The sequence below is a fragment of the Loxodonta africana genome, chromosome 1, assembly GCF_030014295.1.
Source record: "Loxodonta africana isolate mLoxAfr1 chromosome 1, mLoxAfr1.hap2, whole genome shotgun sequence".
Classification (NCBI taxonomy): domain Eukaryota; kingdom Metazoa; phylum Chordata; class Mammalia; order Proboscidea; family Elephantidae; genus Loxodonta; species Loxodonta africana.
In genome coordinates, this window is record NC_087342.1 from 97,961,555 (window position 1) to 97,988,688 (window position 27,134).

The 27,134-nt window shown below is 41.0% G+C and overlaps 1 protein-coding gene and 1 pseudogene across 11 annotated transcripts in view; both read right to left on the minus strand.

Annotated features, from left to right (window-relative positions):
• The window catches only part of SLC26A8 (solute carrier family 26 member 8), a 93,248-nt gene extending 66,157 nt beyond the window's left edge, over positions 1-27,091 (minus strand). For 6 of the 11 annotated variants that reach the window (XM_023546422.2, XM_023546413.2, XM_023546409.2 and 3 more), the window contains exons 1-6: positions 26,129-27,091; positions 17,454-17,640; positions 15,259-15,354; positions 12,564-12,703; positions 1,505-1,621; positions 303-484 (exon numbers count right to left, since the gene is read on the minus strand). In XM_023546422.2, coding sequence (XP_023402190.1) covers positions 303-484; positions 1,505-1,621; positions 12,564-12,703; positions 15,259-15,354; positions 17,454-17,635 — 717 coding nt within the window. In that variant the 5' untranslated portion in view covers positions 17,636-17,640; positions 26,129-27,091. Of the gene's footprint in view, positions 1-302; positions 485-1,504; positions 1,622-12,563; positions 12,704-15,258; positions 15,355-17,453; positions 17,641-26,128 lie in introns of those variants that run through there. The other 5 variants (XM_023546426.2, XM_003404228.3, XM_023546400.2 and 2 more) reach the window with 4 other exon arrangements.
• LOC111750177 (microfibrillar-associated protein 1-like) lies at positions 17,686-25,924 on the minus strand (annotated as a pseudogene).
• Positions 27,092-27,134: the final 43 nt, after the last annotated feature.

Sequence of the window (27,134 nt, forward strand, 5' to 3'; positions counted from 1 at the left end):
AGAGTAAAATCATGAGTGGAACTGTGGACCATAGTTCCTAGGACACTTCTTTAGTCTTAGAGGAAAAGTGAACAATGGGAATTTCAGTATCTCATCCTAAATCAGTGATGGGTGGTTTCTGAAGAGGGAGGAGTTTAGTCACTGAGGAGAGAGCCTACCCACACATCCCACAAGCTTTCCAAAAACAAATCACTGGAATTCCAGATATATCACAATGGATCACAGGAGCAATTAAAACAAGGGGTCCACTTCTAGTCCCTTTATTTATTTCTTCTGTAGGAGTTCAGAGACTCAGATCCTACCTGAATAATCCCAGCCAGAAAAGTTGTGGATGCCACCACACTCAAAGATCTATTATAAGCCGTAAGGAAGGAGGGCTGAGAAAAGTCATCCTTGAGGAAAGTTCCCAATACCAGGTGGCCACTGTTGAATGGGTTCAATTTCAGGACATTGATCATCAGAGCACTCACAAGGAAGAAGGAACCTATAAAAGAAGCAGAATGTTTGGGCAGAGGTGAGGTTTTAAAGTCCAGGTAAGCTGACAGATATTGACAAAAGCAAGGCATGGTCTGATTTTGTATTGTCCTTATTCTAAAGAACTTCTCTTATTTGAAAGTGGCGATTGAGAGGAAAGGGCAAGGAAAAGAATTCTGGCCTCGCATACTGTGTCCAACTCACAGACTTTAGATCTTGGTGGTCCAGGTACTATTCTTCTTGTATTATGGGCATGTGGAATGGGATTCAAAAAGAGAAATTGACTGGTAACGGTTCTCAGGCTTAGCCACTGTGCCTGCTCGTAAAGAAGGTGAAAGTGAGATGGTAATGAAAGGATTAGGAAACAAAGCTAATCAATAATCATAAGAAAAATAACACCTAACATTCATGATTGGTTTACTACATGCAAGATTACACTGAGCTAAACCTGTTCCAAATTATTTCAATTAATCCTCATATCAACATATATACATCTAACATATATACACATGTAACAGTCATTTCTAATTAAAAAGTTGTAGATGGACTTTTGACTCAGGGAAGGAAAGTGCTCATTCTGTGGGCTTGAGTGCTTTGATTACTATGACAGCATTTTCTCATTGTAAACTAATAAACTGACATGCTATACTATAAATCAGCCCCTGCAGAGTTTGGTTATTTTGAGACCACCTGAGAGAGGTATCCACTCTAGCATCTAGGAAGTTTTTGGCTTTCCTGGGTTGAGGGCAGTCAGATTTCAATATGTGGTCATTTCACCAAGGAAGTTACCTCCTCCCTTTAATTTCTTCGGGAAATACCTCGCTGGCCTGTTTTTCTGGCGGTTACATTAGCAGTAGCATACTAAACGAAGTGTTTAATTCCTACAATCTGAACATTAACTCTACAGATAGAATGTCAATTTTCTGCCTCTCTTCATTTTAAAGGCAGCTTTAAAAAGGGTTCCTTAGCAATAAGGAAATGCCCGAGGTGGAAACTCATCCACCTTCTATGGTTCTAGTACTGAACTCACCAATAGACATTTGATGACATGATCCAAAAATTACATAAATTACTGAAGAACAGAAAGCTGCATAAGAGATATTGAGAGGAGGAATCAGTTGCCTTGCCAGCAAACTAAACATCAGGCCTGAAAAGCAAGATAATTTAAGTAAGAAAATGTAGCTTGGCTTTTAAAAGTTACCTTGAATAAAAACTGTAAGGAATATTTTAAATAAAAGTGATCTATGCATAAAAAAAAATTTTTTTATGTATATAGCTGAGTATGGGTAATAATATCCCTTGACATAAAGCCCTTAATTAGTACCTTTTCTTACCTCCTTTGACTCTTTTTTTTTTTTTTTTTGACTCTTAGCTTCTTTTCTTATTTTACCAAGCATTTTTTTATACCTCAATTCTAAATCATAGGCTGAAACACCTTTCATGAAGTCTTAATGCTAATTATGGAAAGCAAACATCAGAGCAGTAAGACCTCTAATTCCAACAGCCCTGAAGCAGGGTTCCCCTCCCCTCAGTCCAGCAAAAGAAGGCCCTGGGAATCTTCCATGGCTGAAGACAAAGCTGAAGAGCAAGGCAAGAAGCACACTTAACTAACTTGACTCAACGTTGGTATGTGTTGTCTTCTCTTCCATGTGCCAATCACGCCAATTTCTTCCTTCAGCTCCTTCTGCAATACTTAAACTTTCTTTTCCAGGAAGCACCATAAGAATTTGGAAATTTTGAAGCAACTGGATTAAGATAGTGTCATCCTTTTGATGTTTCAAGCCTACACCTCCTTACCTGCGCCTCCCCCCTCAACTTACATCATATCAGTGTGCTCATTCAAATTCAATCATGACTGCAATGAGCAGGTTTGTTGTCTTAGACGGCAAGACTTTATTTCGTTTTTCAAGTTTTTATTATGGAAAATTTCAAATATGTACAAAAATAGAGAATAACAAACTCCTGTATACCCATCACTCACTCAACAATGGTCAATTCATGGCCATTTTTGTTTCATCTATGCCCCCACTTCTCTCCCACTCCATATTATTTTGAAGCAAATCCCATATACTAAATCATTTCGTCTGTAGATATTTCAATATGTATCTCTAAAAGATGACTCTATTTAAATTTAGCTACAATACCATCATCATACCTAAGAAGTTTATAATGGTTCTTTAACATTATCAAATATCCATTGTTCATATTTCCCTGATTATGTTAGAGTTGTTGAGTTGTTGTGGTAGAGGAGTCTCTAAGATGACCCCCAATGATTCCTGCCAACTGGTATTCACACCCTGTAATCTTCTCCCCTGAAGTGTGGGCTGGACTTAGTAACTTGTTCCTACTAAACAAAATACAACAAAAATAATGGGATGTCACTTCTAACATTAGGTTGCAAAAACACCATGGCTTCTGCTTTGGTTGTTCTCTCTCTCATGCAGGTCATCACCCTCCAGAGCTGGTTTTATGTGTGTGGACCTGTGCAGTCACAGAAAGATCTCAGCTTAGAAGGGACCCACACCCAGAAGGACCCAAAATTTGGTTTAATGCCCTGCTGTCACCATTTTGAAATTCTGAATAATTTTGAAGAGGCCTTATATTTTCATTTTGCATTGGACCCCACAGATAAGGTAGTTAGTCCTGCCAGTTGCTGTGTCCCGAACACCTTCAACCAGCGTATGGAGAGGCCCACATGTCGAGGAACCTAGGCCTGCCAGCAACCACACGAGTGAGCTTGGAAGCAGATAATCTGAGTTCTGTCAACAGGCACCTGGGTGAGCTTGGAAGTAGATTCTCCAGCCTCAACAGAGCCTTGGGATGACTGCTTGACTCCGACCTCATGAGACCTTGAGTCAAAGGAAGGTGGGGTTTGGGGTGATCTTTAAAAAGAAACCATTTGCTATTACATGTTATGCTTTACTTTGAATCCGTTTAAATCAGGACCCAAATAAGGTCTTCACATTGTAATTAGTTGATATGTCTCTTAAGTCTCTTATAATCTTAAATTCCCTTTCCACATTTTTTTTCCCCAAGCAAGGCTCTGCTGATTGCAAGAAACAGAAAGCCCACTCAAATCAGCTTAAACAAAATCAGGCATTTATGAGAAGGGTACGAACTGCAGTTGGGCCTCAGCAGGAACTACAGACAGAACTAAAACGCCATCACGATCCAAGGTGGCTATTTCCCCATTCTCTTTGTCTCTGGTTTTCATGGTCTCCTGTCTTTATTTCCAGTTTGGGGCTACTGTGAACAATACTGCTATGAATATTCTTGTACATATCTCCTAGTGCACAGATGCACAAATCTCTCGAGGTTATATACCCTGAAGCGTAACTGTTGGGGCATTTACTAGGTAATGCCAAACCGTTTTCCAAATAGTTGTACAATTTACATTCCCAGCAGCGCACTGTATGACAGTTTCCATTGTCCAAATGTGATAGCAGATGATACTGTCAGATTTTTAATTTTAGTGTGCTTGGTGGTAACTCATTTTGATTTCACTTTTCATTTCATTGATTATTGATAAGATTGAACATCTTTATCAAGTTGTTGCCTTATGGATTTGTAAGAATATATTATAGATATAAGTCTTTTACTGGGTATACGCGTTACAAATATATTCTTTTTAGTCCTGCAATCTATAACAGCCCCTCAGTCTTTACTTATATGGTGAAATGAGTTCCTTTATATGGCTTTTTGTCTTGGTTCTTTGAAAAACAGCTTGAGAGATTTTCCCCTAAGCCCTAAGAAGTTACCTTTGCCCTAATTTCTACCCCACAGAATTTATTATTTTTGTCCAAGTTGATTGACATTTCTTGGGTAAGCTGTAAACAACCTGACTTTTTGTCTGGTCCTGGGCTGCAGCCTGTCCTATGATTCGTATTTACCTTGCAGGGATTGTTCAATAGACTATGCAAATGAGGTGAGTTGTAGACGAGCCATGTCTATTATGTAAATGGAGTATCTATGGCCTACCAAGAGGGCCTGGTGGGAGGGCCATATCTTGAAATTTACAAGGAGTTTGTGTATATATACAGCCAACCCTATACAGCTTTGGCAGATATAAGGAAGAAGAGAAGCAGCAGGAAGAAGCATAAGGAAGATAGCAGAAAGAAGAAGCAGAGAAAAAGAGAGAAGAGGCAAGGAACCTCCTAGAAGAGCTGTAACACTGGTCAAAGGCTATAATACTAAAGACTGTGAGAAGCCTGGAAGGGGCCCAGTCGCAGAGCCAGCAGCGACAGATGGCAGGGCCAAGAGGGGTCTGTCCTGAGAGGGTTGAAAGGAGTCAGTCTTCAGGGGGCCAAGAGGAGCCTGTCATCGGGGGGTTGAAAGGAACTACTCCTGAGGGGGTCAAAAGTAGCCTGTCCTGAAGGGCTGAGAGGAGCCTGTCCTCAGGGAGCCAAGAGGAGCTGAGAGACCTGTCCTGCACTGAAGAAGAGAAACTCTGTCTACATGCTTCCTGATCCTGATTCCTAAGTTGTAGCCTCTTGATCCTGATCCCAAGTTCTACCCTATTCATCAATAAACCACTTAACTGTAAGTACAGTTTGTAAGTTCTGTGAGACATTACAGGGAATTGCCGAGCCCAAATGGGAGAGAAAAAAGTGCTGAGGGGAGGGACAGTGCCAGTGTCAGAGATAGAGTGGTACAACAGCTTAAAGAATGTGGAAATCTGGGATATATTTGACCTCCACCTCATAGGAGGAATTGGCTTTTTGCTGATTCTTGTATTTAAAGTTATTCATACACCTTATCTTTCATCATTTTGGCACTTTTGAAGAGTATTAGTAGATCAGTTATCTTGTCAAATGCCCCTCAACTTGGGTTTGTCTGATGTTTTCGCATGACTATACTAAGGTTAGGGGCCCTGGTGGTGCAATGGCGGTTTGAAACCACCAGCAGCTCTGTGGGAGAAAGATGTAGCAGTCTGCTTCCATAGAGATTTACACCCTTGGAAACCCGATGGGGTCGCAATGAGTCAGAATTGACTTGGTGGCAATGGGTGTGGTTTGGTACTAAGGTTATGCATTTTTTGCAAGAATTCTACAGAAATGACATTGTGTTCTTTTTAGTGCATCATATAAAAAGGTTCAATGATATCTATATCCACTCCTCAGTTATCGACATGGTTAGGTTCCAAAGACCAGGTTATTATGCGAAAATCGGCTTTATGTGAAAACAGGAGGATGACCGTATCAGATCACAAAATGGAGGATGACTACATCATTACACAACTTCCAGAATACATCATTATATAGCTGCCAAATTACATCATTACATAAATGCCAAATCACTGAGAATCATGACCTAGCGAAGTTGACATATAACCTTAACGATCACAGCCAGTGTTATGTATTTTCGCCTTGCAACTCAGTGTCCATTATTGCCAGATGTATGTCATTAATGTGCAAAATAATTAGACAATAGAGTTTTTACTATTGTTGTAAATGTGAAATGTCAGATAATGACATAGTGGGTAAGTGAGGAGTAGGTGTATATGTGAGGCTGATGTTGGTAAATTGGTTATGGTGGTTTCTTTCAGGTTCTCCACTGCAAAGTAGTGGGGTAGTTAATAAATATCTTGGAGTAGATTCTTTGAAACTATGTAAATCCTGTTTCTTCTGAAACTTTCACCCATTGGTCTCTAGCATTCATTAGTGGATCTTGTCTACAATTTTTCCTGTGGTGTTTGCCTAATGGTAATTTTCTATTTTCTTCTTTCTTTTGACATTTATAAATTGAAAATCTGCTGTAAGGAAGGAAGATCCAGCACCTTTTAAATAAGGTCATCACCATGTAGTATCTTTATTTGAAGAAAATTATTGGGTCGTTAAGTACTGTGTATTCAAATATAAATAAAAACTTTGAATTATCCACATTATAAAATAACATAGTGTGAATAATTCAGAAGTTTTACTTATATTTGAATAGGCAGTACCTAAATAATGTACGGTGAAAAATTCAAAAGTTTTACTTACATTTGAATAGGTGGTACGAATGACTTAATACTTAAAATAATACACAGTTCTGTGGTCAGCAAGAGTTGTTTGGGTTCATTCATTCATATAGTTATGTAGTCATTAGTATTCAACAAATACTTTTTGAGACTGTGCTGGATGCTAGGTATATTTATACATTCTAAGGTGATTCTTATTTTAGTATCAAATTACACTGATGACTTGGCAATAGATGCCCTCAAACTCTGACCAGAACTGAAGGACCTGTGATAGGTGGGAGTCAGTAGAGGACTCACAGTTATAGCATCAATGCCAAGAGTTCAGTTCTCCCATTACAGCACCACAGGAATACCCTAGAGACTTTCTGATACTTTACTGGGAGTGAATTATCCATACAAATGAGTCATTTTGATTTGTGGTTACCACATGGAATCTTTTTTTTTTTTACGTTTGTGTGAGTTTTAAAAGGTACTCCTTTCTTCTGGTAATGCAAGGCTGGTTCAACATTAAAATATCAATTAATGTAATCCTCCATATTAACATCTAAAGATAAAAACCACATGATCCTGTCAATAAAAAAAAAAAATAGAAAAAGCATTTGACAAAATAAAGCATCTGCTCATGTTAAAAACTCTCAGCAAACAGGATAGGAGAGAACTTTCTCAACCTAATAAAGAACATCTATAAAAATCCTGCAGCTAACATTTTACTTAATGATAAAAGACCATACTTCCACCTTTAAGATCAGGAACAAGGCAAGAATGTTTGTTCTCACCACTCTTATCCAAAATAGTACTGGAAGTCTTAGCCAGTGCAATAAACAAGAAAAAGTCATAAAAGGCATTGCGATTGGGAAGAGAGAAATAAAACTGCCCCTATTCACAGATAATATGATTGTCTATGTAGAAAATCCCAAGGAATCTACAAAGGTTCTTAGAACTAATAAGTGAATGACAGGAAAGATGGTCAACACTCAAAAATCAATTGTTTTTCTCTATTCAAACAGTGAAAAATTTGGAACTGAACTTTAAAAATAAATAACACTTAAAATTCAAAACAAAACAAAACTCATTGCCGTCAAGTGGATTCTGACTCATTGCAACCCTGAAGGACAGAGTAGAACTGCCCCATAGGGTTTCCAAGGCTGTAATCTTTACGGAAGCAGACAGCCACGTCTTTCTCCTGCAGAACAGCTGGTGGATTTGAACGGCCAAACTTTCAGTAAGCAGCCAAGCATTTAACCACTGTGCTACCAGGGCTCCCTCCACTTACAATAACCCCCCCGAAAATGAAATACTAGGTATAAGTCTATCAAAACTTGTACAGGATCTGCATGCTTAAAACTACAAAAGGCTGATGAAAGAAATCGAAGAAGATCTAAATAAGTGGAAAGGCATACCATGATGATGGATTAGAAGATTCAACATAATCAAGATGTTGATTCTCCCTAAGGTGATCCATAGATTTAATATAATACTTATTAAGATCTCAGCAGGATTTTTAATAGATGTGGACAAGTTGATTCTAAATTTTACATGGAAGAGTGGAGGAACTAGAATAGCTAAAACAATTTTGAAAAAGAACAAAGTTGGAGGAATCACACTACCCAATTTTAAGACTTACTACAAAGCTACAATAACCAAGACATGTGGTGTTGGTAGGAGGATAGATACATAGTGGAACAGAATAGAGAGTCCAGAAATAGACTCACAAAAATATGGCCATTTGATCTTTGACAAAGGTATGAAAAAAATTCAAGGGAGAAAAGGCAGTCTTCTTTAAAATGATGTGGAAAATGCAACAAAAATAAACCTTGATGGAACAACAGAACGGAAATATTGAGAATGTTTACGCATTGTGAAGAATGTAACCAATGTCACTGAGCAGCTTGTATAGAAATTGCTGAATGGGAATCTAAACTGCTGTGAATGTTCACTGAAAACATAATAAAATATTATTAAAAACAAAACAAACAAAAAAGCCTTGCCCTAAACTTCATACCTTATATAAAGATTAACTCAAAATGGATCATAGATCTGAATATAAAACATAAAACCACAAAACTTTTAGAAGAAAACAAAGGAGAAAATCTTCATGATCTGTGGTTAGGTGAAGAGTTCTTAGATGTGATAGCAAAAGCACAATCCATAAAACAAAAAAAATTGATAAACTGGACTTCATGAAAGGAAAAATTTTGCTCTGCCAAGAGAATGAAAAGACAAAATATAGACTTAGAAAATATTTGTAAATCACGTATCTCACAAAGGACTTGTATCCAGCGTATATAAAGAAATCTCACAAGTCAACAATAAGAATATAAAAATCCCAATTAAAAAATGGGCGAACACTAGAATAAGCACTTCACTTTTCTTTTGCTATTATTACTTGAGGATCACAAATAACCACATGAAAAGATGATAAACAGCATTAGCTATTAGGAAAATGCCAATTAAAACCATGATAAGATACACTACATTCCTCTCAGAATGGCAAAAATTAAAAAATACTGTCAGTTAGACTTTTTCAAAATTATAAACCTTTATATCTGTGAAGTACCTGTTAAGAGAATGAAAAGACAAGCTACATAAAAGCCTGTGAGTGGCCATCTAGGAAACTCCATTGGTCTCACCCCTTCATGAACGAGGAAGGAGAAAACTAAAGATACAAGGGAAAGATTAGTCCAAAGGACTAATGGACCACATCTACCACGGCCTCCACCAGACTGAGTCCAGTATAACTAGATGGTGCCCGGCTTCCACCACTGACTGCTCTGACAGGAATCATAACAGAGAGTCCTGGACAGAGCTAGAGAAAAATGTAGAACAAAGTTCTAACTCAAAAAGAAAGACCAGACTTACTGGCCTGACAGAGACTGGAGAAACCCTGAGAGTATGGCCCCTGGACACCCTTTCAGCTCAGTAATGGGATCACTCCTGAGGTTCACCCGTCAGCCGAAGATCGAACAGGCCCGTGGAACAAAACAAGACTAAAGGGGCGCACCAGCCCTGGGGCAGGGACTGGAAGGCAGGAGGGAACAGGAAAGCTGGTAATAGGGAACCCAGGTTTGAGAAGGGAGAGTGTTGACATGTCACGGGGTTGTTAACCAATGTCATAGAACAATGTGTGTACTGTTTGATGAGAAACTAGTTTGTTATGTAAAGCTTCATCTACAGTACAATGAAAAAAAAAAAGGACAAGCTACAAACTAGGAGAAAACATTTGTAAAACACACATCTGACAAAGGACTAGTATCTAGAATATGTAAAGAACTCACAAAATTCAACACCAAAATTGCAAACAATCCAATTAGAACATGCACAAAAGACATGAAAAGACATTTCATGAAGATATCCATATGGCAAACAAGCATATGAAAAGATATTCAAACATCATTAGCCATTAGGGAAATGAAAATTAAAACCACAACACGATTTCACTATAAACCTCTCAGAATTGCTCAAATTAAAAAAAAAAAAAAAAAATAGCGACAATACCAAATGCTGGTGAAGATGCAGAGAAAATGGGAACGTAAAATCATACAGCCACCAGGAAAACAACATGACAGTTTCTTAAAAAACTAAACACACAATTACCATATAACCCTGCAATTGTACTCCTGGGTTTTTATACCAGATAAATGGAAACATATTTTCACATAAAAACCTGTACATGAATATTTATAACAGCTGTATTTGTAATATACCTGTAAGATATTTGTAAATAACTATAGAGGGTCAGCGAAAAAGAGGAAGACCCTCAATGAGATGGATTGACACAGTGGCTGCAACAACGAGCTCAAGCATAATTAAGGGTCATGAGGATGGCCCTGGACCAGGCAGTGTTTTATTTTGTTGTACACAGGGTCACTATGAGTCAGAACTGACTTGATGGCACCTAAGAACAACAACAACAAATCTATAATAGCTAATAACTGGAAATAATCCAGATGTTCAATGGGTGAATGGTTAAAAAAAACTATGGTACATTCATGCCATGGAATACTAGTTGGCAATAAAAAGGAGCAAACCATTGATACGTATTAACGAGGCAGGCAACAATCTCCAGAAAATTATGCTGAGTGAAAAAAAGCCAATCCCAAAAGGTTATATATTGTTGATTCCATTATATAACATTCTTGAAATGGTAAAATTATATAAGTGGAGGACAAATTCGTGGTTGCCAGAGGTTAAAGGGGGGTAGGGCAGAAGGGAAGCGGGTGTAGCTATAAAACGGAAACATGAAGGATCCCTGTGGCAATGAAAATGTCCTGTATCTTAACTGTATCAATACCAATATCCTGGTTGTGAGGTTGTAATACAGTTTTGCAAGATATTACCATTGAGAAACTGGGCAAAGGGTACATGGGATCTCTCTGTATTGTTTCTTATCAATGCATGTGAATTTATAATTATCTCACAATGAAAAGTTTAATTAAAAAATACTGACAATATCAAGTGCTGATGAAGATGTGGAGGAATTGGAATTCTCATGCATTGCAGGTAGAAATGTAAAATAGTAGGTACAGCTACTCTGGAAAACAGTTTGGCAGTTTCTTATAAGGTTACCATACGAACTATATGACCAGTAATTCCACTCCTGGTATTTACCTTAGAGAAATGAAAACCATGCTCACACAAAAACCTGTAGGTGAATGTTCATAGCAACTTTGTGATAGCCAAAGCCTGGAAACAACCCAAATGTCCATTAACAGGTGAATGGATAAACCAACTATGGAACATCCATACAATGGAATTATTACTCAAAAACAAAAACTACTGATGCCACATACAACAACTTACATGAATCTCAGAGACCTAATGCTGAACGAAAAAAGCCAACTTTCAAAGTTAATATACTGCACAATTCCATTAATATGACATTCTCAGAAAACCAAAACTATAGTGATAGAGAACAGATCAGTGGCTGCCAAGGATCAGGGGTCGGGGAGGGTTGTGATTAAAAGAGATGGCACATGAGAGTTTTTGGGGTGATAAAATTGTTATGTATCCTGATTGTCGTGGTGGTTACACAAATATATATATGTATATACATATATATGTATGCTTTAAAATTCATAGAACTATACACTGAAAGGAAATAAAGTCAATTTTACTGTATGACAATTAAAAGGCATCCCTTTTCCTCAACTGAGCCTTCTCCCTGTGCCAAAGTTGGACGTCAGCTACCACTTGTCCCTTTGGCTGGACTCCTCTGTGCTCTGTACAAACTGCACAATCATAAGCTTCACCCATTACTGGCTGCCCTCAGAAGAATGGAGAAATGGCAGTATTTAAAGGCTACGATGGGGAATTGTGAACTACTTGACTAAAAGATTAACAAAGCCCCTCTTCTTTCTCTGTGGATAAATTTGATCTTGGGTTAACTTTCTAGCTCCGTTTCCCTGGAAACGTGATAACACTGGAATATCAGCTGTGTTACCAGGCAACATCGCTTACAGTAAAAATGAGCCCTATTGGTATACTCCATCTGGACCAAGAGGACTATGAATGAACTATAAACACCCAGTGGGAAACCCTAGCTTTGGACTCTGAGCATGGAGATGCTTATTAACTGGGCATGTCCCTATGGGACCCTGGATCAACATTCATGAGACTATTATAAGAAATGTTGGTTACTATCTGGGAAATGAGGCTTCTAAAGCCCAGATAGCTCCCATATTGCTCTGTGTGATCTTATTCTTTTACATCTGAACTGCTACTTGGAAGACCAAAGACCCGGACTGTTATGTGACCAGCTGTTAGGACTCCTGCTGAAGAGAGGTTGGCATGTTGGGTTTCTTATCCTTCACCTTTCTACATAAAACCAATGCCAAGTGAGGTCTAGCATAGTCATGTGAATATGAAAAGACTAGTTAAGCAAAAAATGGTGAAGAGTGGGCATTGCAAATACTCTGGAAAGTACTCAGGGGTCTAAACTAAACTGAGTCTTTTGGAACCACTTGGAGGGGTTAAAAATCTGGCAGGTAAGGCTACAAATAAATGGTAATCATGTGATGGAATTTACATTTTTTTTTTCTATTCATCTAACACAAGTAATTGTTTACCCCGGACAAGTGGACAAGTTCTGATTTATTGGTTTTGAATAAAAAGGCTTCGTTGTCTTCCTTACCTTGGGGAACTTGCACAAGGCCAACACTTATACCAGCAATTAAGTCTCCAAGAAGCCAATCCTTGAATCGATACAAACATACCCACTCTAGGAAGGGAAAGATGGTAAGCATGCATCTTATGAATTTGTGCCATGAGCAGCTGTGAGAAAGAAGAGCAGGGACTTGGTTAGGTTCTCCAAAGAAAAAGGCTACAAAGCCAAGGAAAGGCACGAGGCACAGCCCTTCTTTCCATACAGTAGTGTTTCTCAACATCAGCACTACTGGCATTTTAGGCAAGATACTTTTTTTTTTTTTTACTTCTTTGTTGTGGGACTGGCTGTCCTGGGCATTGTAGGATGCTCAGTAACATCCAGGGTCTCTGTCCACTAGATGCCAGTAGAATCCTCCCTGTCCAGTTATGACAACTGAAAATGTCTCCAGACATTGCCAAATGTTTCCTGGGGGCAAAACCACCTGTAATTGATTTATAATCAGTAATACTGGTGGAAGGCAGGGGGACTTAACACATTTCACATCATCATCATTCCCATATACTAACATTTTTACTGAACACCAAATCTATGAGATTTATAGAAAATACAGATTAAGTCCTATGCTTAAGGAGTCAGTCATGTAAAGAAAGGGCAATAAAATAAAGCTTTATTATCCTTTAACCCAGTGGATATCAACCATGAGCAATTCTGCTCCCCAGGAGACACCTGGCAATATCTGGAGACATTTTTGACTTCACAACAGGCATCTAGTGAGTAGAGGCCAGGGATGGTGCTAAACATCCTATAATGCACAGAACAGCCCTCTGTAAGAAAGAATTTTTGGTCCAAAGTGTCAATGATGCTGAGGTTGAAAAACCCTGCTTTACCATTTAACCCAAACCAAAACCCAATGCCGTCGAGTCGATTACGACTCATAGCAACCCTATAGGACAGAGTAGAACTGCCCCCCATAGAGTTTCCAAGGAGCACCTGGCGGATTCGAACTGCCAACCCTTTGGTTAGCAGCTGTAGCACTTAACCACTATGCCACCAGGGTTTACTTTAACCTTTGGATCACCTGAAAAAGCAGAACTGCACCAACTAAGTAAATAAATATCAATTTGGCTTTAAAGTGCTTTTGCTATTTACATTTTAGCATGGGCTAAAACCAAAGAGTATGGAGATATTCCATGTGTGAGAAGTACCTAGATAACAAATATAACTTTAGTATATGCAGAGCTAAAATATGTGCTCAGAAAAGAAATAACTTCACATGTTTGACTCTCACAACTACAAGCATTACTATCCCATAGAAGTGACTCTGCCAAAGTCACAGTAGTAAGCATGGGCAGAGCTAGGATTAGAAACCAGGTCTTCTGATTTCTAGTTTAGCATTCTAGCCACTATATTATATAAGGAGTTCCTACTGACAGCTGTTAAATTCTGCTCAGGAGGTAGGAGCAAGACAATCAGTCTGCTATTTTTATGAGCGTCCCTGGGTGTGCGGCAGGTGCACCAAGTGTGTTCTCTCTAATTAAAACTCCGTTTGGGGAAGGGAAGGAGCCCTGGTGGCGCAGTACTTAAGTGCTTGGCTGCTAACCGAAAGGTTTGCAGTTTGAAAACACCCAGTGGCTCTGTGGAAGAAAAGACCTGGCAATCTGCTCCTGTAAAGATTACAGCCTAGGAAACCCTATGGGCAGCTCTACTCTGTCCTATAGGGTCACTATGAGTCAGACTCAACTTGACGGCACACAACAATGTGGGAAAGGGAGCCCAGGTGGCACAAACAGATAAGTGCTTGGCTGCTAACCTAAAGGTTGGTAGTTCGAACGCACCCAGCGACTACACAGGAGAAAGACCTGATGATCTGCTTCTGTAAAGATTACAACGAAGAAAACCCTATGGGGCAGTTCTGCTCTGTTACATGGGTCACTATGAGTTGGGATCAACTAGACAGCACCTAACAACAACAATGGAAAAGGGGTTGCCAGGAGTCAGAATTGGCGGAAACTAACAATAACATCACTCTGTTACTTCACTTCACCACGTGCTGCCCGGCAGAAGACCAGCGTGGGAGAAAAAAACAAAAAAACTTGGAGTGATTAGCATCTAAGAGTGAAAGGAATCAAGGAGGTGGTCAAGGAATAGAAATTGAAATTGGTGAGGGAGGAGTTTAGAGATTTAGACATAAATCTTGATTTTTAGTGAGCGCATCTTAAAAGTGAGGAATGTGAGTTTATGTGAAAGCACAGGGCGGAATTTGACAAGAGTTGCAGTGGCTAACTAAAAAAATAAAATGAGGAAAAAGAAGTTCTGTGCAGAAAGGAAGATACGGAGTTAAAAGATTATGCTATTTGCTTTAAAAACACTCGTATAGTGTTCTCTGTGTACTAGAAGCTTTATAAACACTTTTTAAATCCTTATAACTATACTCTTATGAGGTAGACTCTATTGAAAAAAAAAAAGTTGCCATTGAGTCAACTCCAACTCATGGCGCCCCCAGGTGTATCAGAGTAGAACTTTGCTCTGTATGGTTTTCAGTGGCTGATTTTTTGGAAGCAGATCACCAGGGCTTTCTACCAAGGCACCCCTGGATGGACCTGAAACTCCAACCTTTTGGTTAGTAGCTGAGTAAGTTAACCGTTTGCACCACCTATTATCACGTCATCATCCCCATTTTACAGATTCAGAAACTGAGCCATAGTAGGACTAGATAGCTTACCCAAGGTCACACAGCTGGGAAGCTGTGGAATTGGAATTCAAGCCCAAGTAGTATGGCTGGTTAGTAGTCTTGCTCTTAACCACTCTTTTGTGGTACCTGTTAGGTTAAAATTCAGAAGTGGGAGAACTGTATGTTTTAGAAGTAGGGAATAAGAACTGTTCTAAGAGCCCATGGAAGCAAGAACAGGTTGATTTAAGTGCCCAAGAGGCATGGTAGGGGAGTTAGGTTAAAGTTGCTTTGGTAGTACCTGTCTGAAATGAGGGTAAAATAAGGAAAAGACTATCATTTTATAGAGACAAAGCCAATGTGAACCCCAGCGCCCTCCTCAACATACTTCCTCTGACCCATCCTGGAATGGAGGAAATGAAAGTAGTGATGTAGGACTGGGAAAGAACATCCAAGACCAGAACTTGCAAAAAGCAGGATATGACAAAAGAGGAAGCCTCAGAAAATGGAAAGTTTGAAACAGGGCTATGCAGAGGCCTTCCCCATCACCGAGCACATGCCAATCACAGGCAATATAAATCTAGAGTGTGAGTGAGGATAACTTGAATGAGTAGGGTTAATATCATGATGTAGGTCACCAAAGGTTCTTACCCTGGGGCCTATGGGCCCCCAACAGGTCTGTAGATAGAATCTGGGAGAAAGGAGAATGAAGGAAACTAAAGATACAAGGGAAAGATTAGTCCAAAGGACTAATGGACCACGTCTACCATGGACTCCACCAGACTGAATCCAGCACAGCTAGCTGGTGCCTGGCTATCACCACTGACGGCTCTGACTGGGATCACAATAGAGGGTCCTGGACAGAGCTGGAGAAAAACGTAGAACAAAATTCTAACTCAAAAGACCAGACTTACTGGCCTGACAGAGACTGGAGAAACCCTGAGAGTATGGCCCCCAGAACCCTTCTAGCTCAGCAATGAAGTCACTCCTGAGGTTGACCATTCAGCCAAAGATTATACAGGCCTATAAAACAAAACAAGATTAAAGGGGCACACAAGCCCAGGGGCAAGGACTAGAAGGCAGGAGGGGACAGGAAAGCTGGTAATAGGAAACCCAAGGTCAAGAATAGAGTGTTGACATGTTGTGGGTTTGGTAACCAGTCATAAAACAATATGTGTACTAGCTGTTTAATGAGAAACTAGTATGCTCTGTAAACCTTCATTTAAAGTATAATTTAAAAAAAAAAAAAAGAATTTTGGGGGAAAGATGGGGTTCTATAAACTTGGATAGAAAAAATTGTCATAATTTTCACTAACCTTTAGTTGAAATTTATCATTTCCTTCCGTAATGACTGTTGACAACACATCACAATAGTATTAGCAGAACTTGACTTGTTACCAAGAGAAATCACAAATATTTTCATATCACATCACAACTGTTGTAGATATCTTGAAATATCATTTATATCACTACTTTGAAACTATGGTAGTTATTAGACCCAATTATTAAATAACATAACTTTCGAAAACTATTTTGATCACTATAAGAAAACCAAAACCAAATCTATTGCCATCAAGTCAATTCTGACTCATAGCGACCCTATAGGACAGAGGAGAACTGGTCCATAGGGTTTACAAGGAGCTCAATATAATTGCTTTCTTGTATAATCCAATGTATTTTATGTATAAAAAAAGATTGATAAACTTCACCAGACTGCTAAAAGGTTCACAGCACAAAAACAGGTTAAGAGTGCCTCAATTATAGGACCTAGGTAGTCACATGGTCTTCTCTGGACTCTTTCCAGAGGTAGTGGTGGGTTCTACACTGATGACCATGAAGGCTATGTGGATACCATTGTATATGAAGTTAGAAAGATCTCATTCTGCTACTATTAGTCCACATGGTTGCCTCTGTTTGTCAGGACACTGATTAATCATATAATTATTAGATATCTAGCATCCCTAGATGCTGTGGGGGGCACCTAAGGTCTTTATGCCCAAGAAGTTTACAGTCTAGAAAGTGCTACAAGGCAAACAAAAAACAAAACAAAAACATAAAACTATATCCATATACACATATATGTGTGTGGGTATATATATATACATATATATACTGAAGAAAAATTACACAATAAATGGCATGGTTATGATGACAGGAAGTCAGAGAAGACAGAAGTGTGCACCGAAGGAATCAGGCCAAGTTTCGGTCCTGCCCAGGTTAATGGCAGCTGAATGTTGGCTAACACGCACCGGCACTGGACATGATGTCTGAAGGTGGTGATGTTGATGTCCAAGTTCCCTGAGGAAGCAGCCTTCTTTCTGTGTTCCTGTTGAAAGTTCTCCTCATTGTACACCTCTCGCTTAACATCGTATGTGAAAGAATTTTGCCGATATTTAGAATTAAAAGTCTGGGTACTCCTCTCTGGTTGCATTATTTCTGGATAAGTGAAAAAAGATTAAATGAAAAATAATCTTAAAAAAAATCAAGCTCCTCAGTACATTTTTGATGGAAATGAAATTTTCATATAATGGTATTTTATATTTACATAACACATTTCTGTTTTATAAAGGGGTCTCATGTACTGCAAATTTTAAACTCAGAACCACCCTATACATAAGGCAAGATGTGTATTATCCTCATTTTCCAGATGAAGAAATCAAAGCTAGGAATGTAAACAGTTTTGGCTGTTTAATAAAAATTAGAGTCAGGGCTAGAACCCAGGTGTGCAGCTAGAAAGCCTTTTCTTTTTATTCAACCATGTTACAGAGAAATGAACAAGAGGCAAAAGTCAGTAATAACTACCAATTTTTGCCAAAAATGTGAAAGGTTAAGGGCTCAATACAGTGTCTCCTATCTCCCTCTCTATCTAAAATAAACCAAACTAAACCCATTGCTGTAGAGTTGAAACAGGCTCATAGCAACCCTATATCAGGGTAGAACTGCTCCATAGGGTTCCCAAGGCTGTCATCTTTACAGAAGCAGATTGCCACATCTTTCTGCCTCAGAGTGGCTGGTGGGTTTGAACCACCAACCTTTTGGTTACCAATCAAGTGTTTTAACCGCTGCACCACCAGGGCTCCTTGTATCTAAAACGTATCCATCATTCTCTATCCCTTTACCCTTTACTTGGCTTCACAGCACTTGCCGCACCTGATTCGCTATTTGTCTATTTGTCCATTGTCTATCTGCCCCACTTAAAATGCAAGCCCAGTAGGGAGGATTTTGTGCATAGCTGTCTCCCCAGGGCCCATAATAGTATCTGATACTTAATACGCCCTCAACAAATATTTCTTGAATGAATGTCAAGTATCCAGTTAGTGGCATTTCTGTTTAGCAGAAAAAGCCTTGCATGGTGCCCCAGGAGACTGGGGTCCTGGCCCTGGTTTTTTTTTTTTTTCTTCCTTTCCTAACTAGTTGTATGACTGGGGACAAGTTTCTTGGGCTCTGAGTTTCAATTTCTTGACTCATATAATGATGTGACTGTACTGCGTGATTTCTAAGGGTCACATTTAGCTTCAAAAATCTGTATTGCCCTGTTCTTTTAAGAAAATGAGAAACAGGAGTTAATGAGGATGGACATAGATCCATCTCTGGAAGAAAGTATGACCATTCTTAATCATCTGTGTTTTTGAATAATAAAAAGTCATAAACTCTAAAATTCTTCCACATAAATGTGAAAAAGTATATACATATTACACAGATATAAAATATATAGGTAAACGCTCAAATCATGTAGCTCACACAAACAGTTGTTTTACGGGCCAGGTGAAAAGCAAGCTCACTGTATCAGCAACTTTCAGGATGATCCTGCAGCACCACTTCCATCATTATCACCAGCATTACTCTAAATCTTTTTCATTAATAATTTCATTTAATTCTCACAATAATCCTAGTACTACTATTATTGCTATTTTACAGATGATGAAAACTAGGTTTTAGAAAAGCTAAGTAACTGGGCCATAGTTCCACATCGAATTTTTATCATCAGAGTATTGGGTTGCATTAGTATGCTGTATAAAACCCAAGAATTAAAAATAAAAAAACCAAACCCATTGCCATCGAGTCGATTTCAACTCAGAGTGGCCGTATAGGACAAAACTGAACCACCCCTTGGGTTTCAAAGGCTGTAATCTTTATGGCAGCAGACTGCCACATCTTTCTACAGAGTGGCTGGGGGATTCGAACCACCAACCTTTTGGTTAGCAGCCAAGCGCTTTAACCACTGTGCCACTGGGGCTCCTTACCCAGGAACTAAAGATCACAAATCCAATAAAGAATGAGAAGGTGGTTGGAGAAGACAGAAGGAATGGAAGAGGTATTTCACAAGGTATCAATACATGAGAATTAGTACTTTGTGTCTTTTACAAACAAAAGGTAGCACAGTATGTTAAAACATAAGTAGTATTTCTCTCTTTCTTTCCCCCACCTATAGGAATACTGACCTAGTCTTCCTTAATATCCCCATGTAATCTCACAATAAACTCCCATTACTAGAGTTTATTTGTTTCCGCCAACCTAAAACAGCCAAATTAACCCGCTAATTATATTGAGATTATAAAAATCACCATCCTGGGTCAGACCCAGGGTCTAGAATCCAGCATTAATATTTGTTTCTGAAAGTGGCATGAAGGCAGTGCTGGGTAACTCAAATGCCAGCAGGGACAGGCAGGTGGGGTGTGGGCAGACAGTATATGGACATCACAGAGTGGTGGGAACAATGGGGGCTGGCGAGAGCACGTCGGGTCCTAAGGCATAAGCAGCTACTCAGCTCTGGCAATTGCTGCTACGAAGCAGTGTCAGGCCCAGGGAGCCAGATCACATCTTTTCCAAGAGAAGTCATAATTCCTGATTTTTATGTGAAATCTTCTTACTTGCCATTTGCCCGCAGCTCGGTTCCCCTCTCTTCTTCAGTCAGGTTTTCCATGCACTCAGTTTCTGCTTTCTCCTTCTCAAGCGGTTCTGGATCTTCTCTGTCCCGCTTGATTCTCTTTAGCTCCCGAACTTTCCATGCCTTTATATTCCACCTCATCACTTTCATCATCAGTATTGTGTGAATCCAGTGCAGCCAGGGACCGGATGTTCTCTGCTAGCTCCTTCTTGGTCTCCTCTTCTACAGTCTTGAGTGCGTAGTTGTGCCTCTCCTCAGTGTTTTGCCTTCTGCTCTAGCTCCTTCTGTTTCAGTGCTTCAGCTTCCTGTTCTTGAGCTGTCACTCAGTCCTTTGGGGTGAAGGCCGGCTTAAGGTGACAAGGCTTCATCTCATCTTCACTGTCTGAGTACTCTTTATACTCAGACTCTGATTCTGACTCCTCCTCAGAATGTCCCTCATCCTCCACTCCCATGACTTCCATCTCTTCATTTTATCTCTCCTGTGCTCGCTGGCCCATCATCCCATGGTGCTGTTTCGTTTCCTCATCAGCATCCTCCTCTTCTTCACTGCTATCTTCTTGTTCCAATGTCAAGCCAATCTCTCTTCCACATCTTCACTAATAGGGTTCTGCAAACACCGCAGACGGGGATAACTAGATGAATCCTCCCTCTGTTCCTCAGGCTCTGCTTCTTGATCATTGGCTTTCTTAATGAGCTGAAATTCTTCATCTTCCTCACCTTAGGACCCCATAGGGACACAGTCTGGCCTCTTGGCCGACATACCGCATTTCACCTTCACTTATTCCATTGAAATCTCAACCTTTCTCATTGCGAACCGGAACAGCACCAGCCATAGACTGAAGAGACGATTGTTTCACGAGTGCACTTGGGACCAACATGTCGATGGCAGTGGCAGTGACTCCTTAAGGCCTGACTGACTCCAAACAGTGAACGCCAACAGCTCAACGAACAGAAAAAAATTCCTTTCCCACCTAGGTCCACGGGAGGCAACTGCACACCTAACGGAAACACCTGAACTAGACAAACCAGAAATACGTGAGAAGAGGACTGTGGGATTTGGAGGACGTCTGGGCACTCACGCCTAGAAAGTGGAGGCTGTAACTAAGCATGTTACTAGGCTGCCTTTGTGCCCTCAGCCTTGTGGGATTTGGAAGCCGCTTCTGGCAGGAAATTGCTTCCTTCGGGCTTTGCTGTTAAGGACTTGAGGGACAAAAAGCTCCCACATACATTTAGTAGCCCTTGGGTTTACTGGGAAGGTTTCCCACTGACAGTGCAGCCGTCAAGAGGGGACTTGAAACAGAAGAAACGGGCATGTGCCGCAAATTAGTTTTTACAGGGTGTTGTGTGAGGTGGTACATCCTGGATGGTACAGACATACGTGTCCCACCAATCCTACACCAGACTCCACAGGGACATGCTCAATGATTCAGCATGCATTCCATTAATGAAAAGAATTTTATCAATGAAAAATTTAAAGTGAAAAATAATTTGGTTATGAAAGGGTTAAAGCCTTGTGGGAGGGAAGTCCTAATTAACGATTTCATTTGTTACTTTGGTTTGAAGCCAACAGAATGGTACAGTAATGAATGAGAAACTGAGGAGATAATGAGGGTCTTCTTGTCCATCAGGAGCCCTGGTGATGCTGTTAAAGCACCCTGCCACTAACCGAAAAGTGTGCCGCACCTTCCGGAGAAAGACGTGACAGCTGGCTTCCTTAAAGCTCCAGCCTTAGAAATCCTATAGGGCAGTTCTACCCTGTCCTATAGGGTCACGATGAGTTGGGAAACCAAACAAAAACAAAACCCAAATCCATTGGCTTTGAGTTGGCAATGGGTTTGGTTTTTCATTTTGGTTTGTCCATATTGTCTCCTTCTCTTGAAGCTGCAGTATTCACATTTTCTACCGCCGTACCCTTTGGAGGTATTTTATAATACTGCATTAGTTCACTGATGGCAATTAGTATTTCATTTATTACCCTTATTTTATATTGTTTATGTCTCAAGAGGTGGCCTCCATCTCTACTAGACTAGCATTCATATCTTTTTATTTTATTGTTGTAAGTATATAATACACGCTTGCCAACTAGATGTTTTTCACGTGTACAATTTAGTGACATCAATTACATTAATCATGCTGTGCAACCATCACCAATATCCATTGCCAAATTTCTATCACCATAAACAGAAACTCAATGCTTCCTAAACAAAGTTGATCTGCTTTTATTTTTACAATTTTTTTATACATTTCCATCACATTCACTCTTGGCCTTCATTTGTTTCAGACTGAAGAATGCTATTTTACCTGTGGTCAGTTAATTTAGTGCTCAACACACATTTGTTGAATGCTAGGTGCTCTTGGGATACAAAAGAACAAATTATTCTACAATTCAGTAGAAGAAAAGTACCAAAATATAGTGCTGTAAGAGTTCAGAGGTGGGGAAGAGAGGAATTAACATTTATGACCACTCGGCCATATACTACGTTCTTCATGTACATCATCTTAAGAGCTTGATATTATTCTCCTGAAAGTGACTATACTTATTTTACTGATGAGTTTAGTAACTTTCTCAGAGTCATACAATACTTAAATAGCAGAGCCAGACTTTGAACCTGGTCTGATTACAAAATAGATGCCCCATCCTTCCACCATGGGACCTCCTCCAAAATTGAGATTAATAGTCCTGGCCTAGAGAGATGGAGAAGGCCTTCTGGAGGAGACATGATTTGAGCTCAGTGTAAGCTGGGGGCGGGGTGGAACATAAGCTGTTTCAGGGAAACAGTAGTATGGAAGTACAAAGATAACGTAAGGCAAGTAATTCAAGAGATCTTCGTAAAGTTCATGTCGTTAGTTGCTGTCGAGCAGACTCATGTAACGAAGGTAGCCAAATGCCTCATCATCTAATTAGTGATGTGCATGAATGGATGAAAGAGATTCCCACTGTCCCTACCTACTATCCAGCCAAACCACAGCCAAGGGAACAGGCTTGGCGGAATCAGCAGGGAAAGAAGATGCTGCTGAGTTTGACCCTAGTCTGGCACCGTGAAGAGACATGGGAGGTATAAAATAAGTGGGGCTTATTATATAATGAGTGGGATATAGCATTCTTCAGTGCCGACTCATGGAAACCCCATGTGTGCAGAGGAGAGTTTTCAAGGCTGTGACCCTTGGGAAACAGAATGCTAGGCCTGTCTTCTAAGGTACCTCAGGGTGGGTTTGAACTGTTTGTGCCACCCAGGAGCTCCTAAAATTAGTGTTAAGCCCCCCAAATGTAGAATGAGGCCTATTCCTGGAAGGTCTTAAATGCTGAGTTGTAAAAAAAGCTGGTCTTTATTTTTTAGCTATCTAAACTGTTTGAGCAGAAAGAGTAATATGCACAGAGATGCACTTTGGGAAAAGGAATCTTGTCGGTGGTATGATTGACAGCTGTACTGTCCGGTACAGTAGCCACTGGCCACATGCAGCTATTTAAATTTAACTTAATTAAGCTAAAATAAAAAATCAGTTCCTTAGTTGCACTAGCCACATTTCAAGGGCTCAACAGCCACATGTGGCCAGTGGCTACCTTACCGAACAGCACAAATGTAAAACATTTCCATCATCATAGAAAGTTCTATTGGACAGTGCTAGCGACAAGAGACTGGTTAGAAACAATCGATATTAGAATAGTCTAGGGCAGAGGTATTTGAATTATAAGCTTTGGTGGCCACAGTGAGGATGGTGAGGAGTGGCAAGTGGAAAGCTATCTTTGATGCTGGCTTTAAAGGACTCATCAAATGGCTGCCTAAAGGAAGGCACATGATTTCCTTATTTATTTGTTTTAGCGGTCTTCTCTGGAATTTTCCAGCTCCATTATTTCCCTCTCGATTTCATAGAACCCTTAATGGCTTGTTTTCATGCTTTAGCAGGACCCTTCCTGACAAGGTGTGTGACGAGAAGCTCCTACTGATAAGTGCCAAATGCACTTTAGTGTGGAAAAGGTGATGAATTTCAGAAAAGATCATCAAAACTACACTGATGGGATGATGACCTTGCAGCTGAGACACAAAAGGGACAGTGTCTGTTTCCAGCTCTTGACAGTGTCAGTCTGATGGGGCTACTGCACTCAGTGTAATCAACACCATGCTAACCTTTACCCATAACCTTGAAGATAAATGTCCACTTTGAAGACAACTCCTTGATGCTTCCTTCCATCAGAGCAAATATTTAAGTTTGGTAGACAATGTGTTTGAACCACGTAAGTTTTCGTTTTCTTACTCTACAAATGTAACATAATTTTGAGTACCTGGATTACTCGATGGCACCGGGTTTGCTTTTTTGGTTTGGATTACTACAAGGGAGACATTAATTTAATCTCTGTACCCCATACCTGATCCCCAGACAAGTAGCATCAGCATTGCCTAGGAACTTATTAGAACTGCAAATTCTCAGGCCCCACCTAAACAACAACAACAAAAAACCAAAACAGTTGCCATTGAGTCGATTCCAACTCATCGCGCCCCTACAGGACAGAGTAGAACTGCCCCACAGGATTTCCAAGGAGCAGCTGGTAGATTCGAACTGCTGACCTTTTGGTTAGCGGCGGTAGCTCTTACACCACCAGGCCCTACCTAGACATACTGAATTAGAAACTCTGGGGGCAGGCCTAACACTCTGCTTTAAGAATCCCTCCAGGTGATTCCGATACACAGTAAAGTATGAGGACCACTGTAAATGCAGCCAACTTCTTTAGTCTTCCAGTGTTAAGTTTGGGGGCATTGTCAAAACACATGCATTTTGACTCAGCTCCTTCGCCTTCCATACTTGCCCCATCCATCCATCCATCCATTTATTCATTTACATAATCTATGTTCAGACTATTTAAAAAATTAAGAATAAAAAGTTTAAATACAGTGCGACTTTCTGACCATTGACCCAATAGAATTGAAATCTTGAAACTTAAGTTTAGTTGCCAGAATATCTTTCCCCACTATTGTCATCTTTCATATATTCTCTAAAATTATGTGAAGGCAAAATTCACTTCCAAAATTTCAAAATAAGCATTTGTTAAAACAGCCCTTTGCCAGTTACTACCTAGGTTTTAATGGGAAATGAATTTCAGATATAGAAAAGGCATCTTTTTAGCACCCTTCAATAACTGTCTAGTGACAGAGATATAAAAATGACTTAGACAAAGATGCAGCCCTCAAGGAGCTTACCATCAGACACTACCTGCAGCTATCTGTACTGCAATGTAGTTAAGGGCAAAACCAGCGGAGTGTGGAGGAGAGACACTTATTATTGGGGTGGGATGTTGTAGAAACGTCACGGGATCCTGGAGGATAAACAGAATTTGAAAGGAAGAGAAAGGGACAGGTGAGGGAGGAGGCTCAGGCAGAAGGAACAAAATGAACAAAAGCTGTAAGTTTTGGGCAGTCAAGCCTCAGGAGGAGATGGATGCGGTGGCGGCTGAGACTGGGGCAGTGGGCCACTTCGAGGGTTTCTGATAATCCCGGCAAGCGACTTTGAAAGGAGGCAGCTTGCAAAAATGCACACGCTGTCTGTTGTCATAGCCATTCCACGCGGCCTTTCAAAGCACAGACAAGACCTCTGAGCTCCCAGGGGATCCCCATTCATTCATCCCTCAAATATTGACTGAGCGCCCGCGATGTGCCTAGCCCTGCTGGGGACAGGAGCAGCCCCCTGCCTGCGACTTCGATGTATAATGAAAGGCCGGTCCCTCGCACCCAGGCTCCCACGCCGGGGACCCGCCGCGGCCTCACCGCTCTCCACCTACAGCCCCTGGCTCCTGGGCGACTCCCGCAGCGGCTCACCTGGTTCCCGGGCGAAGGCGGGAATGACGACGGTGGGGTCGGACGCGGCTCCGGCCCGGCTGGCAGCGCTGCGACGCGAATGCGGGCGCAGACGCCGGCGGTTCCCGAGCCGTTGCGCCCGAGCTTGCGGGCGTTCGGAGCGGGCAGGGGGCATAGGCAGCAGGGGTAGGGGAGCGGGGACCGGGATAGCTGGGCCGCGCGTCCGGAGCCCAAGGGAACTCCTTACCTGTGCCATCCAGGCCCCCACTGGCTTCGAGGTTTTACACTTTTGATTGCAGGCCTACTTGGTGCCAGGGCTCGTGATCTGCACTGCGCATCAATTCACAAGTCTTCCGGTTACCGGTTAGGTCAGAAGAGAGACGTAAGGAAACTTCTCGAAGGGAGATAGCCAAGATTTCCCTAAATCAGCACCGCCTGGCATCTATGCTAAAAATGCAGTGCCCATCTCGGACTTATCTAATTAGACTGCAGCGCGCCCTGGGAAGCTGTGTTTTAAAACAAACTCCCAGGTTGATTCTTCTGTACATAAAAGTTTGAGAATTACTAGGAGAGCTTCGCTGGAAAAAATCTCACTTTAGGGCTAATATTTGCTTTTGTGACAGACTTCGTCAGAATCCCTAAGAAGAAGCCGTATGTCCCTGAGCAGATGCGAAGGCAGCGGCTTTCTGGCTGGAACCTTTTTCTTTTTATATGCAAGTTATTTCTTGGAAATTGAGAATTTCCCTGAGCAGGTGTTTGGCTGCCGGTGCCTATACTGAGTTCAAAGATCTTGGGCCCTTTTCCCGATGCCCCATTTGTCATCGTCGCTTTCTAGCACCAGAGCCAGGCGTTGCCCCAGCCCACCACGGTGGGGCGCACGAGGCATGTGTTGCCCGCTAGTCTCTTCCTTGGCGAGTCTGCCTACGCGCCCTTAAGGGCATCAGTCCTTGGAAGTTCCTGCTTCTGGCCTCCAGCTGTTGCTGTCTTGTCGCGAGAGCTGCTCCTCCTCCCGTACTCTCACATCACGAAACCCCTCCCGCGAGCAGGTTCCATATTGGGTGACTCTCGGCTCGCGGAGAGTCCCGGGACCTGTTCTCGCGAGAGTACAGAGGGAGGCTCCTGCTCACTGGCTCTGGATCCGCGACCGCTGGAGTCTCCGTGGGCGCTGCAGCTGGAGTCCGGCGACGCAGCCCAGAGACGGCCTGGTCTGGGCGAGTGTGCAGGGGGGTCGCGGCGGGCGCAGCCCCGAGCCG